The 18,829-nt window shown below is 39.8% G+C and overlaps 1 protein-coding gene across 1 annotated transcript; it reads left to right on the top strand.

The window, feature by feature from the left end:
• The first annotated feature begins 1,022 nt into the window (after positions 1 to 1,022).
• On the top strand, positions 1,023 to 11,445 carry LOC140343589 (uncharacterized). The gene is made up of 6 exons (XM_072430303.1): positions 1,023 to 1,941; positions 3,116 to 3,231; positions 5,978 to 6,319; positions 8,611 to 8,762; positions 10,313 to 10,431; positions 10,931 to 11,445. The coding sequence occupies exons 1-6, from the start codon at positions 1,667 to 1,669 to the stop codon at positions 11,091 to 11,093; spliced, it is 1,167 nt and encodes a 388-aa protein (XP_072286404.1). The 5' UTR covers positions 1,023 to 1,666; the 3' UTR covers positions 11,094 to 11,445.
• The last annotated feature ends 7,384 nt before the right edge of the window (positions 11,446 to 18,829 follow it).

Raw genomic sequence — 18,829 nt, 5'->3', positions numbered from 1 at the left:
TTCCTGAGAACTGGGGCAGCTCTAGAGAAGTCTTGTATCTGTGCGTGTGATGAGGTTATGAGTGAGGAAGTCATTAGTAGGTCATTGGAGGAGCAGAGAGAGCAGCTAGGAGAGTATTTTTCTATCAGGTCAGAAATGTAAGTGGGACAATAACTGTGTAGGGATTTGAAGGCAACGCACAGGAGCTTAAATTTGATTCTAAGGTGAAATGGAAGCCAATGGAGAGAACTACAAAGAGATGCAGCGGAAGAGGAGCGGAGGGAAGGATGGATGAGTCTGGCTGCAGCATTCATAATAGATTGTAGAGGAGAGAGTCGGGTTAGTGGAATACCAGAGAGGAGGAGGATGTTACAGTAGTCCAGACGGGAGATGATAAGAGCGTGTATAAGGAGTTTGGTGGTCTCAGGGGACAGGTAAGGGCGGATTTTGGAGATGTTGCGTGGGTGAAAGTGACAGGACCTGGAAATGTTCTGAATATGGGGGGTAAATGAGAGGGCTGAGTCAAAGCTGACACCAAGACAACGTGCCTGAGGGGAGGGCCGAATAACAGTGTTGTTACCAGTTAGATATATGTCAGAGGGAGATTTGGAATTTGAGGGGGGGAGATGATGAGTTCTATTTTATCCAGGTTGAGTTTCAGGAATCGGTCAGACATCCATGATGAGATGGCTGACAGGCAGCATGAGACCTTATCCAGGACTGAGGGAGACAGGTCAGGGGTGGACAGATAAATTTGAGTGTTATCAGGATACAGATGGTACTGTATGCCAAAGGAGGATATGAGACTACCGAGAGAGGAGGTGTGTACAGAGAAAAGAGGACCGGTCCAAGGACTGAACCTTGGGGAACACCAACAGGGAGAAGAGTGGGTGAGGAGGAGTTACCATTGAAAGAAACTTGAAAGGAGCGGTCAGACAGATAGGAAGCAAACCAAGAGAGAGCAGTGTCACTGATACCAATGGAGTGCAGGATTTGTAGGACACCCCAATCACCCCTTATCTCTACCTTTTTGCTGTCTATGCCCCGCACATTTCCTGTTCCACAACCAGGCTCATCAATCCCTTCTGAATCCCTGGCCCAGAATCAGTACACAGCTCAGGTGTTCAGTAATTGCCACACTATTATCTGCATGCTTGTTCCAGGCATGACAGCTTTACATCCAATTAGCATTTTTTTTTTACACTTTTTGATTTCAGACATGGCAGCTTTCATCATCTCACAATATTTGTCATCTTTATTCCAGGTATTAGACAGAATGGTTTTTTCTTGGTAATTCATTATTTTTCAACAGACATTTTTTTTAATGAAATGTATTAGCATGGCTCCCTTAGCCTAGACAAGATTTGTTCTTTACCTGACATGGTTTGCTCCCACCTGTACATAACCTGGCCTTCAACCACATTAAAGTAGTTTACCCAAACCTAACATGCAAACTGGGCAACCTGATGCTGAAATGTCAAAGTCTCCTCAATTGCAATAGCAGGCCACCAATCGAGAATTGCTTTTGACAGCAACAAACATTTTTAGAAATGAGTTAAAGTGATACGGCCTTGTTTCTATATTTAATTCAGAGGCAGAAGGACTACTGAAGCTGTAGGAGATAAGGATAAATAGAAACACACAAAAAAGGGGGAGATATGGATTTTATTACAATTTATCCATCAGAATGCACAAGGACATTGTACACACATTTGTTAGATCCACACATTTGGATCAGTCATTGAAGAGACATTGTCCTCTACAGATGGACTGGAAGAAAGGAATGTTCCTGAGAGATCTGGGAATAGAAATGAAGGACAGCACTTCTCCTGTGCTCTCCACAAACCAGCTGGATTGGGAACCAGAGATCAGATCAGAAAGGGAACTGTATGCTGAGCTGGAATTTATGACCCTGGCATCACTAGTACAGCAAGAGGCATCAAATCAAGAGGCCAACAAGTTGTAAGTAACCCTGATATACACCCGCACATAACTTCATAGCATAGAATAGCAAACTACATAACCTGTCAATGCAAATTCTGCATCTCCACAAGCTACTTTAAACACTTCTTACACATCTTTGTGGTTTGCAAAGAGGGAATGGACGGGTGCTTCAAGTATTTAATAACGCAGAACAAAAACAATCTAAGTGTTTTATAAAAGCCCAAGTTTTTAGGGCTCATTTATACCAGTGCTTGGGTTAGTTCACCCATAATACACATTGGTATGCAATATGCAGTTTTACAATGTATGTTGTGCTACATGCATTTTAATAAATATTACAGTGCATTTTTTTATTTCTATCTTCCGACTCACACAGCAGCAATTTGCACTCACGACAATAAAATGGCTTTTTTTTTGTCCATCCATACAAATGCATTGTTGTGAATTTGGTGGTGTTTTGCCTTGTGTTAACCTATTCGTTTACCTATTGGTAGGGAACACAGAAAGCAATTTAGACCTTACCAAGATTCTAACACCAACCTCCCATGCAAAACTGAGAAAACTGTGTCTTGATTGGGTGATGATTTGATGAGAGGCTACTGGAGGTATACCCAGAAAGGTTGGAAATAAATTATAGGGATGGATGGAAATCCTTACTTACTACCTTTTTATTTAATCATTTTGGTCTATAGCTTCCGCTTCCAATGCATGCACAAGATGTATCTGCAAAATGCCCCACCGCCTCTGTCCACAGGGCTGGAGATTTTCATCATCATTATTATGATTATTATTATTATTAATAATAATAAACAGGACTTATATAGCAACAACATATTACACAGCGCTGTACATAAAATAGGGGATTATGTTTGGTAGAGGTCGACTCATGTCTTCAGGTCCTACAGGCCTTTTGGTCAGCTTTTAGTTTTGGGCACTGTGCCGGGGGTGATTTTCTGCTCATATTTTTTTTATGTTTTCTGAGTTTTACTGATATTATTTTTTCATAACTCACACTTTTGGTCTTGTAGCAAATGAAAGCTATTACTTTTCAGGTTGCTACAAGAAGAACATCAAGCTCCTTTCCCCCATGAAGAACATCAAGCACCTTTCCCCCACTGTTCATAAAGTAGTAATAACTGTTCATTCTTGCTGTATGTTTGATTAATAGACCACAGTGACCTTTATCCATCAGGATCCACCCGAGGACCATAAAAAAAGTAGAGTGTTCCATCCGTTGCTGCCTGAATGTGGGAAATGTTGTACTGATCGTCGTCTTACTAACAGCCAGCATTGTGTTTCTTTCACTGCGTAAGTCCCATGGTTTTCTGTCTTAGAAACTTTATCTTCTAAAAATGTCTCTGCTTCATTTGACTTTTAGACATTTGGTAAAAGTTACTGTCTAGGCTAGAAGCCATTCATCTGTTAGAAAAAGCTGTCTTTGTTTTTGCAGTGGAACCCAATAATCATAAAATCATAGGGTGCTCTACAAATGAAATTGCATACAAGAACTGCTATGTAGCTCTGCCATTTAACATCATTTGTGCTTTACCATTGACTAGTGTGGCCAGTAATCAGGTTGCTCAAAAAGAAGATTTGGGCTTACAGTGACAAGCAGTTACCGTTCTCTACGTCAATACTCTGTGATGTACAAGCCAGCAAAAAGAAGGAAAAACAAACAGTAGGGGACAGACAAATGTGACAAGAAAATTTGCAGATAGTTATATTTGTGATTGATTACATAAAAAATTGATTAAAATATTTTCATGTATAATTATATTTACCATGGTAGTAATGAAATCAAAACTATTTTTAAGATAATGTGTTATGATTGATATTGCAATTCATAAAATAGTAAAATCCGCCATAATTCAGACCATTTAATGAATGAGTGAAGGTCAAGGTAAATCAAAACCTTGTATCACAAAGATCTATATGGTTGTACTATCAATCATGATATCAATAAAAAAACAGTGAGAGGAAATTGCATAATGTGTGCATAGCATTAGTACTTCAGAAGAGCAGGTAGGTCATACATAGTAATACAAGTATTAACTCTTTTCTTTGCAGGCAGCCATTTTAACTTAATAAAGTAGATTTAAACCTAAACAGTTATATTTCAAATCTTTAAAATGATAACAAACTTTGTAGAATGGATACTGAGGTTTCTGCACAGTATATACAGTATATATTGCCCCGAAAATAGGACCTACCCTGAAAAAAAACACTAGCATACTAATCATGCAAGGGGAAAATGTAAGCCCTACCCCAAAAATAGGACCTATCGGCAGCTTCTTTGGAGAGTGCGGGATACCAAGAGAAGAGGATGGAAGCACCCAGGACGCACACCGCGGGATCAGAGTAGTAGTAGAGTATCAGTAGTGGTGAGTACTTTTTTTTTTAACCAAATGCTGTAATGTAAGTATGTTTGTTCACATATGTGGGCATGTTCTGTATTGTGTGGGGACACTATATTATGTGGGGAATGCATTCCCCACATACCGTAATATGTGGGGTCACATATGGGGATACGATATTGTGTGGGGGCACAATTTTTTTCTGGGGGCAATCAAAATATTTGCTGGAGTGCTCGACGATTTCTACGGTAGGTATGCCTCTGGTAACTGTCATTGTTTTTGTTGCCACCCCTGTCTTATTTTTGTACATGAATAAATAGAGATTTTCAGAGGTAAAATTAATGCAGAGTATATAAAATTAATACAAGGTCTATACTATAGTCTTTTGCTCAGTGTGTGTATATATATATATATATATATATATATATATATATTTAATGCCTATAGTCTTTTGCTCAGTGTATGTGTATATATATATATATAACATTAATACGGAGTAGTATATACAGTATAGAATTAATATAGAGAATTTGATATAGTATCAAATAGTTACTGAGAATTATATACAGTACAAACTTGATAAAAAACATTGCATACAGTATATAAAAAAAAGCATTGTATAAATTATAGAAATGACACTGAGGAATGTGTACAGTAAATAATTACTACTGCAAATTATATAAAGTATATAACGGATACCAAGTAGTGTTAAATAATTACCATAATATAGATAATTTGATACTGTATAGAAAATAAATTAAGAAATATATACATTACATAAATGACGTTAAGGATAAAAAACTTAAAGTTACATAAAGTTAAAGTTGAGCTTATAGTACAGAATTTATACACAAAAAATTGTATACAGTATAAAAATATACAAAGAAATGTATAGATAAGTAGATAGGAAATTATGTTATTATTATTAGTTTTTATTTTTAAGTGCCAGCATATTGTGCAGAGCTGTGTAATAAATAGAGGGTGCATAAAACAAACCTGCATACCTGACAAGTACAAACATTGACACAGGAGGAGAATAAGATAAGCCCAGACTAAAGCTACATACACACTTCCAATTATTATCGTTGGAAAACGAACGACGAACGTTCATGCACGATATATATGAACGATCGTATAGCACCGATCCTGCACATAGAGTTAACGACACGATCGTTCCAATCCGATCCGTCGGTCCGGTCGTTCGTTTCCAGCGACTTTCCTCGTTCGTCGGCGTCGTTGGTTACTTTTTTACCAACGATTTTTTGCCCAATCGATTGTTCGTCGTTCGATTGGAACGATAAAAATTGGAAGTGTGTACGCACCTTTAGTTAGAGAACCTACATAATAGGTAGTGGTAATGTATACAGAATCTAAATGATACAGATGGTGGTATGCAGAATATGACTGATACCAAGATTTTCTTATACAGTATAGAATTGATACAGTAAAATCCTATAGAAAAATGAGTTTTATACAGTGTGCAAATTATACACAGAGGTATGCAGTAAAAAAATTTGCACCAAGAATTACCAACAATGATACGTAACAAAATTGTATACATGCCATGGGGAACAGAATGGAGTATGTCAATGCAGAATATGTCAGAAGGGCAGAGCTAAGGGTCAGATGTATGACCTTGGTATGAGGCTAATAGGTTATACAGTATCTGTGGGTATTCACTATTTCTTTTTCTTTTTCAGACCTTCTTGTGTCTTACCAGCAACATAATATAAAACAGAAAGCAGAGCAGCTCCGAATAAACCAGAGCAGATGCCAGGAAGATTTGGGGAACCTGAAGGAGATGAATATGATCCTGCAGAATAACATCACTTTGTTCATCCAGGACAATAAGTCCAGACAGGAACTGATGCTATCCCAGCATGTTCAGAATACACAGAGGATGGAACTGAGATATCAGCTACTATACCAGAATTACAGCAGGCTGCAAAATATGTACAACCACCTGTGGAGCTCCCATGTCTTTCTTCATAGAGAAAGTGCCATAATGGGCAACTGCCACCAGAGGAACCCCAGTGATCATGGTACCATGTTTATAAATCAGCAGCAGAAAATCAAATGCATTTAGACATTTTTTATCAAAAGCCATTTTCATAGGCTTATCTACAATTTCTGCAGTTGCGCATTGTGTCCAAATATAACTTTTAATTTCAATAGGAGATTAAATACCGGATTCTGGTCACATGGCCCAGTGCACTGTAATCTACCTGCCCTGGTCAGACACCCCCTTCCCCTCTTTACATAAGCATTACAAATCCTTGTGTTAGTGTTTAGCGCTGTGACTATTACTTTGATCTGTCTGTGTATAAAACCGCAGTGTAAAAGAATGAAGCAGCATTTTTCAGGATAAAAGGGATTTTAATTTTCTAACAAAATTGTTGGGTTACATTAATATAAAGACCTATGCCTCTAGGTCTGTGCGGTTAGCCATTCCTGAGCACATAGAAAACTGCTGCTGTAAACTCAGGTGTGGCAAAACCACACACTAGGTCAATTTGCATGTGTTGCTCTTGTATTTGCATCGGTGGTGCAATTCTTCCTCCAAAGAAGCAACATGTCACTTCCAGGTACCGCAACCCCAACACAAATCCAACTGCAAATGTATGAAAAAATGGTTCCCGACAACTCCTATTCAATCAAGGGAGGCTGGTTGGGGAGCTGTTGTAAACCGCTGTGGTTCACTGCACAACTTTATGACTTTAATTAGGTTTTGGAGTAAACTGGTCACAGGATAGACATGCAGTCTGCTATTTCTTGTAAAACTGAGCTCTGGCTGTTATGCTGACCCATTTACAATAACTTGTAGAGGTTCCCAACAATTGTGATATAGGGTTTTACTGAGTATTAGGTATGATAGTAGGTTGTAATTCTATGATACTGCCACCAGATGGCGAGTTGTAAAGAGATGTAAGAGTATATGTGTGTATGTATATACGAATAAATATATATATATATATATATATATATATATATATATATATATATATATATTTATTTATTTACACAGGTAGTCTTCGAGTTAAGGACATCAGACTTACAGATGACTCCTAGATACCAACGGGGCTTCCCTGCTTGCTGTGTGCAGGATGGAAGCTTGATGGGGAGCAGTTTGCATGACTTGCAGAAGAAATTATTTCTTTTTCTAAACACAGCAGAGACTGAGCTCTTCTGCAAGCTCTTGTAACTCTTTAATGACCAAGATAAACTTTGCAGTTGTTTCTTTTTGAATATCAAAGCACAGCTTCCTCCAAATATAACTGACACCAAACTGCCTAATATTATGTTCAGACAAACATCTGTCCTAATTGCATTTATTAAAATAATGTACCTGTTCCGACTTACATACAAATTCAACTTAAGAACAAACCTACAGTCCCTATCTCGTATGTAACCCGGGGACTACCTGAATATGTGTGTGTGTGTGTGTGTGTGTATATATATATATATATATATATATATATATATATATATATATATATATATATATATATATATATATATATATATATATATATATATATATATATATATATACACACACACATACACATACAAACATTTTTTTGCATATGGAATCATTGAAGATTATTGTTTTGGATCTAAGGGCTCTATTTTTAAAATTGCAAGCATTCCATTGTGGGAATCTCCCAGGTCCAGGTGTGTTTCAATGGCAGTAATTGACTCCCATCAGGGAATGTTTTTGAGAATGTCAGATTCTGTTTTTTAAATAGATCCCTTAGTGTGCTGGTAACTTTTCCTGCAATATCTGATACCAAGCAGGCAAATAAGCAATTTTAGAAGATCAGCAATAGAAACCTTCATATTTCTCCTAATACATGCAGAGGTTGTTTGTAATGTTCACTAGTCACAAAAGAAATGTGGTCATTGATAAACTTCTTAAAATGCTACTTGTCTTGTGTTGGTTTTAATATACCAGAATGACTGACCTGTATTAAACATGCAGTATACCAAAGTCACAAAAATTGGAGAAATGTCCAGGGCCAGCCACTCAGAAAGTAATGATGCCAAAGCATCAGCAAAACGTCTGGACGTTTAGCACTTTCTAGAAAAGCGAAGCTACGGGGAACATTTACACTATTACTAGACAAGGGCAAGAGCTAGGTTTGACTCTTCCCATGAAACTTGAGGGAACTTGGTTTAAAGTTTATCACAGTCACTTTAAACTAGGTAGAAAGTTGGCAATGATTACATTGTGCGTTTTTTTTCTTCTTTACACTGCCTCATTCTATGTGACTGTTCTACATACAAAGTCAGACACTTCTACACCTAATCATCTTATATATATCTGTTACAGGTGTAGTTTGTCCCTTTTGTCAATCCAGTTGGCAGTTCTTTGGTGTTTCGTGTTATATACTGTCGTCCAGTGCAGCTAACTGGCAGGAGAGCGCACGCTGGTGCAGGATCCAGGGAGGACACTTGGTTGTTGTTAGTAATTTGGAAGAACAGGTAGGTGTAATGCTGGAACTGAGAATACAAATATAAAGGGGATAAAAACACATCCTAATATTGTATTCTTTAAATCATCAAAGTGATTCTTTGGCTAATTTAAGAAGAAATGAAAAATTAAGGCCTGCCCTAGTTAGACTTGTTAAACTAGACCGCAATTTCTGGATTCTGCATTTCTGAGGGTGTCAGATTTTGGAATCCTCTGCTGCAATCTGTATTTGCGTCTGCCATCCCCAATGTCACTAAACACAGAGGGTTTGATGTAAGGAACCAGAACACAAAACAGGGAGCAGGTGGCTGACACATCTACAAGTATGCAGGAGGACTAAATTGTATCTGTTTTTTTTCTATTACCGTGTTTCCCCGATTTGAAAACATCCCCATTAAGTAAGCCACCCCCGATTTTTGAAAAAAAAATTAAAATAAGACACTTACCCGTTAATAAGACATCTGATCCTGCGTGTGTGTCCTTTATGCTGGCTGCAGCGTGTGTGTTCTTGATGCTGGCTGCAGCGTGTGTGTCCTCCAATGAGTGATCAGAAGGGGAATACTGTATGAATGGCACATGAGTGATCAGAAGGGGAATACTGTATGAATGGCACATGAGTGATCAGAACAAGAAATTGGATGCACAGTTTGTCTGGCTATGCTGGTTTGTGATGACAACTACCGTTATTACCACATACCGTTATTGTACCATATACAGGTAATAAAGTTCCTTTTTTTTCAACATTAAATGTGTACTGTAGTCTTCTTCATGGAAAAATAAGACATCCCTTGAAAATAGGACCTAGGGCATATTTTGGCATTTCAAAAAATATAAGAGAGTGCCTTATAATCGGGGAAACAGGGTAGTAGAATATGTACAATAGCATATGAAGAGATTACCTTGTTTTTAGGAATAGTTTTGTAACTAAACCCCTAGAGACAATATAGTAGAATAGTAGCATTTGGGTCTAAATGCAGAAATTTTTGGTTTATATCAGACAAAATTAATATTCCAAAGAGAGAAGAAATGTATGATAAACACATTTATTTATTTTATATTGCCTATACAAAATCGTAATCTCTCAATTGAACATCAGTCCAGTATCAAATATGTCATTAAAGACAAAAAAACAAAGGATATTATCCGTGTGGTTGAATTTTTTTTTGGGTAAAAACTAGTTCCCCAATGCATTTCGCACACGGCTTCCTCAGGGGATATAAGAGATTCAAGCCAGTTTATGGGATCACATAGGCTGGCTTGAACTTCTAAATCTTCTATATCCCTTGAAAAGGTCCTGGTGGTTTTTTTTAAATGTAGGTATAATTTAAGCATCGCTGTACAATCTGTAACAGTCAGTTGTACATCTGGTGGCGATTTTGAAAGACAAAACAGTTTTTTTCATAAGTTAACATTTTCGTTGCCTGGTCCTAGCTATCATCTTTTGATTAGCCTGGGACCTCTCAAATAATGATAATAACATGTAGGAATAATTCTCTTTAGCATGCATGATAATATTTGATATTTGGATGTCAGTTATTCTATGTTCTCTTCTCTCTTACAGAATTTCCTTCAAGATTTGGTCAAGGAGACAACTTGGATTGGTTTGTCAGATCGTGACTTTGAAGGGGATTGGCGCTGGGTGGATGGAACACCGTATGCTAAATCAGACAAAACCAGCAAGTAAGAGGGGATTGTTAGAAAAAAAAATATTACGAATAAGCACCAGAATATTCATTGATGTTTTAAAAGAAATTGGTGAAATCCCTTGGCATGTTAGCAGCAGAACCTCAGTTGCAGTTTTTCAGGCCTAGTGTAGTTCCCACAATTCGTCTACAATTACTTGTGGCATGTACAATTTTGTTTGTGTTACATTCATATTTAAAGGGTCCTCAATATATAATAATTGTAATTAATTAATAATTACAGAGGTGTCACAGCAACAGGTCCCCTTTTGGAGGATTTTTCCTCACCTCTTATATATATTATTTTTGGATTTCCCCTCATTTTATCATAAAGATGGCAATGGTCACCAGGCCAAATTCAGTGTGTGAATTTATCCAGAAAGGACACAGCAATACAAACCTAACAAAGGTGCTAATTCTTCCCTACTCAGTCTTTGCATACATTTGCACCCACTTTTTGATCATCCTAAAATTACTTTTCTTTTGTCTGTCAACAGCTTGTGGATGCCGAATCAGCCGGATAACTTGGGTAACGAGGACTGTGTGACTTTATCTCCGGGCTCTGGATGGAAAGATGAGAAGTGTTTCAAACATTATCAAGCCATCTGTGAACATGGAGCTTTCCATGTGATTGTAAACGGAAACACAATCAGTAACTAATCTGCTGGGCCACCAAAGTGAGAATGATCCAGAGTTTTCCCTGTGTGAGCTACACCTCTTAAGGGGCCAGCTGCTAACATGCAACACATTGCAAACATGCAACACCCTTTGAAATGTGGGACTTGTATAAGTTGCTTTCAGTGTCAGTGCAAGAATGAAGCATGCAAAAGGATAATATAGTGGTATACAGTATTATAGCATATTAGGACTCCATTGAACCTGTCCCCAATCATAGGCACATCACAAGTTCACACTGGAGCATACCAAGGTAGATTTTCAGCCACCATTGACATATAATATAAACATGATATAACATGTATTTTATTTATTAAAGTATTTTTTTTTGTTTGAAGTGAATTCTTTTTGTCTTTTCTGCCCCTTACCCCTCATCGTTGCTGTTGTTTACCGCCCCCCCGGCCCAGTTTCACAATTTTTGGGTAAATTTGCCTTTTGGCTCCCACATATTCTTTCCCATGACCTGCCCATCCTCATCCTTGGTGACCATCCTTCCAAAGCCAAACTGCTCTCCATCACCTCCTCCTTGGACTCACACAGAACATAAACAGCCCCACACGCATCGCCAAACACACATTAGACCTGGTATTTTCCAAACTCTGCAACCTTCAACTCCCTGCAATTTTCCAAACTTCTTGAGCGATTTGTCTATAAAAGACTCACCAATTACCTGAGCACCAACTCTCTCTTGACCCTTTCCAATTTGGTTTTCGAGCTGCCCATTCCACTGAAACAGCCCTTACTAAAGTGGCCAATGACCTCATCAGAGATAAGTCTCAAGGCAACTTTTACCTTCTTCTTCTCCTTGATCTTTCCTCCGCTTTTGACACTGTTCATCACCCCCTTTCAATCCAAATCATGCGCTCCATTGGTATCTGTGACACTGCTCTCTTTTGGTTTGCTTCCTATCTGTCTGAATGCTCCTTCAAAGTTTATTTCTCTTTTTTCTCTACACCTCCTCATTTGGTAGTCTCATATCCTCCTTTGGTTTACAGTACCATCTGTATGCGGATGACACTCAAATCTATCTCTCCACCCCTGACTTGTCTCCCTCAGTCCCGGATAAGGTTTAACGCTGCCTGGTATTTCCAAGTCCTGTCACTTTCACCTGTGCAACATCTCCAAAATCCGCCCCTACCTGTCCCCAGAGACCACCAAACTTCTTGTACACAGTTTTATCATCTCATCTGGGCTAATGTAACCTCCTCCTCCCTGGTATTCCACTAACCCGACTCTTTCCTCTACAATCTATTATGAATGCTGCAGCCAGACTCATCCATCCTTCCCTCCGCTCCTCTTCTGCTACATCTCTTTGTAGTTCCCTTCATTGGCTTAAATTTCACCTTAGTATCAAATTCAAACCTTGCTTTCAAATCCCTCCACAGTTTTTGTCCCACTTACCTTTCTGGCCCGATAGAAAAAAAATCCCCTAGCCGCTCTCTCAGCTCCTCCAATTCCTCGCTTATAACCTCATCACACGCACGGCTTTAAGACTTTTCTAGAGCTGCCCAACTCACTGGAATGGTTTTCCTCGTCCTATTCAGCTTGCTCCTACTTTCTGCACATTTAAAAGAGCCCTCAATACCCATATTTTCAAACTTGCCTACCCATCTTCTTCTGTCTCTTAAACCCTACTTCCCACCACTACATATCTCCCCCCCTATTGTTTGCTGTTTCCCCACCTCTTAGATTGTATGCTCTTCTGGTCAGGGTCCTCTCCTCCTCCTGTGTCACTGTCTATATCTGTCTGTCATTTGCAACCCCTATTTAATGTACAGCGCTGCGTAATATGTTGGCGATATTTAAATACTGTTTATTATAAATAATAATAATAATAAAAATAATTGAGGATTTAGATGTGGCAGCTGTGTTTTTTAGGCTGCTTTTTATATACATTTTGTATATTAACTTTTTACAGTAGTATATTTAGGGCCCACTCATATATGAAGGATGAGTGCGGTACCATACATATCACACATTGTGCAATGTGGTGCCACTGATTCTTAACAGAACCCCAATTCACCTTGCACTTGAAGGATCTGGGCCAAAGCTGCAAAATGATCAGCCGTTTTATCAGCCATATTGTCCATCCATATAATCATAAATCCTGACATGTATCTTTGACATAGAACAAAGATACAATTTAGCAAACAGTTAAAACTCCTGATCATGTGCCAGGTCATTGACTAAGTATTTCAGGCAAAGAATCAGCATTGTATAAAGTGGGATTAGCAAGATCAGCAGTAGCAATCTCCATATAATCTCAGTAAAGTATGGACCTACTACAATATATAAAAGTCCTCAAGGTCTGGTACAGAGCAGATCTCTCCAGTAGCCCTAGATTTGAACATTTATTAGTTTTCTGCAGCTAACCTTTTATTTGTTATTCCTTATTACATTTGTGCTGATACACAGAGGTACCAGGTGTTTTTTTAACCTTATATTGCAAGTTTTTAGAGCAAATCTCAGAATATATACTAAGAGTTGAGGAAATCTTTTAAAGTATACACCATAAAGGAGCTTTATTCCCTGCATAGTACATCAATACTCTTCCTTCAAAACTGTTAATGATTTCAGTGAAACTTTTAAGAAAGATCGCTCTACAGACAGGCTATGGCCGAGCAACTTGGTCTCCTTTATGGAGAGGAGGAGATGAGAATGCAGAGAACAGTCCTTGTCAGTGTTGGATGGTTTAGTGATTCCATATAGTAGAACACCAAGTGACAAAATTATAGACCTGTACTGTTGTATGCTTTTCCGTGAGATGATCAAAAAAAAGTGCTGGAGAATGAAAATCTAGCATTGGTATCTATAAAAATCTTTAAAACAAGTGCTTAGCGACTTCTCTGGATCCAGGCACTGTGAAACAAAATTCATCCTTTATGTTCAAGTCAAAGAAAAATGTAGAACTTTCTATCAGCCACATTGTCCATGTAGATAACCATGCACCTCGATATGTCAAAACTTTGTCTTACATAGAACAAACATGAAGATTAGCAAGCAATGGATCTCTAAACGACATAATTATAGATCTTGCCTGATGCTGAATTTTTCCTTTCAATGATTTTAAATTCTTGGGGGATGAAAATCTAGTTTTGGTATCTGCATGAATCTGGAAAACAAGTGATTGCTGACCTCTAGAGATCTAAGCACTGTGAAACAAATCATTCAGAAAGTTAAACTCGAAGATAAATTCCGAGCTGCCATTGTAGTGGGTCTCCTCAGCACTGCAAGGGTTAATTTGGGTAATTTTTGTCTAGTTTACCAATAATGAACAGATTGGGCCTGATTCATTAAAGCTCTCCAAGGCTGGAGAGAATACACTTTCATCAGTGAAGCTAGGTGATCAAGCAAACCTGATAAGGATTTCTTCAAAGTCAAAGTAATTTGCTATGCATATGTTTTAATTCCTGGACCAGATCCATTCCAGGTTTGCTGGATCACCCAGCATCACCGATGAAAGTGTATCCTCTCTAGCCTTGGATAGCTTTAATAAATCAGACCCTTTTACCCCTCTCACCCTTGTAGGCTTCCACCTCTCTGTGCAAGCTGTCCCTTGAAGCCTCTTTTCTTTACCACTCTGTAGGTTGCAGGCACTCCAATGTCATCATTAAACAGTACAGGACGAGCCTGCCCACAACCTATACCATCATAAACAAAATTTGGCTTCTGGGGGACTGAAGGGTAAGGTAGGTAAACATTAATGAAACCCTAGACAAAATAAGCATTTAACCTCTGCAGTGCATTTGGTAACGTTGAATTTCCTAGGTCAGGTATCGTTCAGTTTCACCAAGCCGCTGCAATTGTTCTGCCTTGTAACATTCCTTGACCATTTCACAATAAGCCAGACTTAAGGGACCTGATTTCAAAAGCTCTCCAAGGCTGTGGAAGATACACATTCATCAGTGAAACTGGGTGATCCAGCAAACCAGGAATGGATCTGGTCCAAGATTGAAAACATTTGCCAACAAATAGCAATTGACTGAAGAAATTAATTTCAGGTTTGCTGGATCACCCAGCTTTGCTGATGAAAGTGTATTCTCTCCAGCCTTGGGGAGCTTTAATAAATCAGGCCCATGGTCTCAGAGATGGACCAGATCCACATTGTGAGGTGCCAGGAAAGAAAACAATACAGCTTCTGTCAATTTACTTAACCATCATAATCACACACATTATCATCTAAAAGGAGACCCATTTAGTTCTACATAAAGTCAAAACGAATTATACTTTTTTATTAAAAGACTGCACATAAAGGGGGGCGTGGCTTGACCGGCGAGCGAGATGGCTGTGTGAATCCGGAGCTCCTGAGACGCCGGCTGCAATCCACCTCATATCGGGACAATACTTACCCATCCATGGGTAAACAAAAGAAAGCCAGAGTGGGGAGGTTTCCCCCGACCCCAGCGCCGCTCCTGGATTCGGGGCAGCCCTCCATACGGGCGTACATTCGGGACTCTTCTCCGGCGTCCTCCTCAGCTTCCAAGATGGCGCCGGCCTCTGCCTGCACGTGGCGGCGGGGAGAGAGAGGGGATTACCAGGAGGACGAAGATACACAGCAGGCAGAGAGACCCGCGGATGGGGAGGAATTACAATCATCCTCCCCCCGGAGCTCAGGAACATCATCCCATAACGCGGTGAGTCCTGCTGGGCATGGAGAGGGTAGCCATTCCCCTGCAATCTCCCCTCAGGGAGAAGACATGCACTTAGGGGCACCTACAGAAGATCCAGTAGATGGGGGAACAGATGCATTGCAACAGGAGGGGGCCTCTCCGTATTTGAGGGAATTGTCACCGCCAAGAGCTAGGAAGGAGATTGCTCTGGGTTCAACATCATTGATCTCCACCTCTTCAGTTTGTAATACACCCTATCTGGGTAAGCGGGCAAGGGAGGACAAGGCCTGGAAGAATGGGATTTCACCCAGCCAATCCATGAGGAGAGTAGAGGAGCCTTCCTTCACAGAGACTCTCTCTAATCCCACCTGGCATCAATATTTACAGTCTCTTCCAACTAAAGATGACTTTCAAAAATTAGTTGCAGATGTTCAGGCTACTTGCCGCACTGAAATTGGGGCCTTACGTGCTGACCTACAGTCCCTAGCGGGTAGAGTTGATGACCTAGATGATACGGTGCTTCATGCAAAGGAAGATATTATTGCACTCTCTCAGAAAGCAGAGGACAGTAAATTGGCCCTTAGGGAATTTAAACGTCTGTCCTCAGATGTGGTCTTCCTACAGGAGACTCATTTTGATAGCTCGGGTAATTTTAATTTTGCCTCCAGACTTTACTCCCAGGTGTATCAAGCCAATTCCCAATGTAAGAAAAAGGCCAGAGTGGCAATCCTTTTGAAAGATTCTTTTAAATTTACACTAGCTCGCTCAATTATTGACAAGGGGGGAGATATATTATCTTAAATGGCTCAGTGCAAGGGGTGTCTATCACCTTATGCAATGTGTATGCTCCTAATCAGGGTCAGATTCCCTTTCTTAGCAAAGTTCTGTCTCTCCTTAGGAAATTTGATCATTCATATTTAATAGTAGGGGGCGACTTTAATGTGCTGTTTTCCCAGGCTTATGATAGACATGCTTTATTCAACTCCCAGCTCTCTAGGCAGGGATCCAAACAATCTAGGGAGTTTAGACAACTTATCAGGAGATACCAACTTTATGACAATTGGCGTATCCATCATCCCTCTAGTAGACAATACTCTTTCTACTCCTCCTCCCATAGTACCCATACCCGCATAGACTATCTGTTCACTAATCTTCCTCTTTTGAGGAATAGTGTCTCTGCGGAGGTACATCCGATCTCCTGGTCAGATCATGCTCCTGTCACTTTAGAAGTGTCTCTCTCCCCCAAACCGACGGGAGTGTGTCATTGGAGGCTTAATGATTATTTAATCAAATTGCCAGAAACCAAATCCTCCCTCTCCGCTAATTTACAAACCTTTTTTAGAGAAAATGTTGGTTCTGTCAGGCATATTTCCACACTTTGGGAGGCGCATAAGGCGGTGATTAGGGGACATTGCATAGCTCTCGGCTCCAAACTTAAACGGGACTCTAATTTACAACGCTCCCTCACCATACAGGCCCTGCGGACTGCTGAGGCTAAATATATGTTACACCCATCTGTAAGACTTCTGAGGGAACTGACCACCCTTAGGTCTAAACTTCGTGCTATTGAGTTAGGGAAGGTTGGCTGGCAGATGCAGAGAACCCGCCAGCTATATTATCATAAAGGTAACAAGGCGGATTCGTTGCTAGCTCGCAAGCTGAGAGATATGCAATTAAACTCCTCACCGGGGGCAATTAAAGACAAATGCGGGGTGGTTCACTATGACCCTTCCCAAATAGCCGCTTGCTTTGAAGCATACTACTCTCGCTTGTATCAGACGGTTCATAGGGCCCAAGCCCCCTTGGGGAGATCACTGTTCCCTGCCATAGACTCTTATTTAGCACAAGTGGATCTTCCTAGGTTGGAACCTGAGAGCCTGGAACAACCTAATCACCCTATTACTGAGGAAGAAATTGCAAAAATCATTGGCCAACTTCCATCCTCCAAGGCCCCGGGGCCGGATGGCCTTCCCTACCTATATTATAAAACGTTCTTGCCAGAGCTCTCCTCATAACTTCTTCAATTATTTAATGACTTTCTGAAAGGCAAACCGATCCCACGCTCTATGTCTATGTCACAAATTACGGTTATTCCAAAACCAGGTAAAGACCCCTTGGATTGCTCAAATTATAGGCCAATTGCTCTCTTAAATTCGGACTTAAAAATTTTTACAAAAATTTTAGCCACTCGGTTATCAAAGTTCCTCCCTGTCCCTTATTCATGGGGATTAAACAGGTTTCATTCCATTTAGACAAGCGGGAGATAATACTAGGAAGGTAATTAATATCATTGATATTATTAACAGACGGAAAACACCGTCCGTGATACTCAGTCTTGATGCCGAAAAGGCTTTTGACCGTCTTAGCTGGCCATTTCTTTTGGCTACCCTGAATAAAATGGGTTTTCGGGGCCCCTTTGTTAAGGCGATTAAGGCCTTATATGCGGCCCCTTCAGCTTTGGTCAAACTCCCCCAGGCATCCTCTACTGTATTTGCGATTAGAAATGGGACGAGACAGGGATGTCCTTTATCACCCCTGCTTTTTGCTTTATGTATAGAGCCCTTTGGCGGCCTGCATTCGCTTAAATCAAAATGTACATGGAATTCAGGTGAAAGGGAAGGAATACAAGCTCTCATTATATGCAGATGATATTTTACTGACTCTCTCCCAAGCCCTTATTTCCCTCCCCAATTTATGGGAAGAGTTAACGAGATATGGGGCATTAGCAGGATTCAAGGTTAATTCCTCTAAATCAGAGGTCCTGCCCCTTCATATCCCCCCAGCTGCTCTGCAAACCTTACGAGACTCTTTCTTTTTTATCTGGCAAGAGCATTCCCTCCAATACCTAGGGACGCATATTACCACCACTTATTCACAAATCTACCCATATAATTTTCCCCCTTTATTTCGGGAGGTGACAAATTTATTGAATAAATGGAAAAACCATCAATTATCACTATTAGGTAGGATTGCCTCAGCTAAAATGATGCTCCTTCCCAAACTGCTGTATTTATTTCAGACCTTGCCAGTTAAAGTGCCGTTTTCAGCTCTAAAGAAGGTCCAAACGGAGTTTATGCAATTTATCTGGGCTTATAAGAGACATAGAGTGGC

The sequence above is a fragment of the Pyxicephalus adspersus genome, chromosome Z (genome assembly GCF_032062135.1).
Source record: "Pyxicephalus adspersus chromosome Z, UCB_Pads_2.0, whole genome shotgun sequence".
Lineage (NCBI taxonomy): Eukaryota > Metazoa > Chordata > Amphibia > Anura > Pyxicephalidae > Pyxicephalus > Pyxicephalus adspersus.
The sequence above is the reverse complement of the archived record's forward strand: the minus strand, read 5'-3'. Positions and strand labels throughout refer to the sequence as shown.

Bases quoted from the DNA above. Each gene is read 5' to 3' on its own strand.
- LOC140343589 (XM_072430303.1), top strand. From the start codon at position 1,667: ATGCACAAGGACATTGTACACACATTTGTTAGATCCACACATTTGGAT. The intron at 6,320-8,610 runs GTACCATGTTTA...TATCTGTTACAG, and splicing joins GAGGAACCCCAGTGATCATG to GTGTAGTTTGTCCCTTTTGT. The intron at 10,432-10,930 runs GTAAGAGGGGAT...GTCTGTCAACAG, and splicing joins AAATCAGACAAAACCAGCAA to CTTGTGGATGCCGAATCAGC.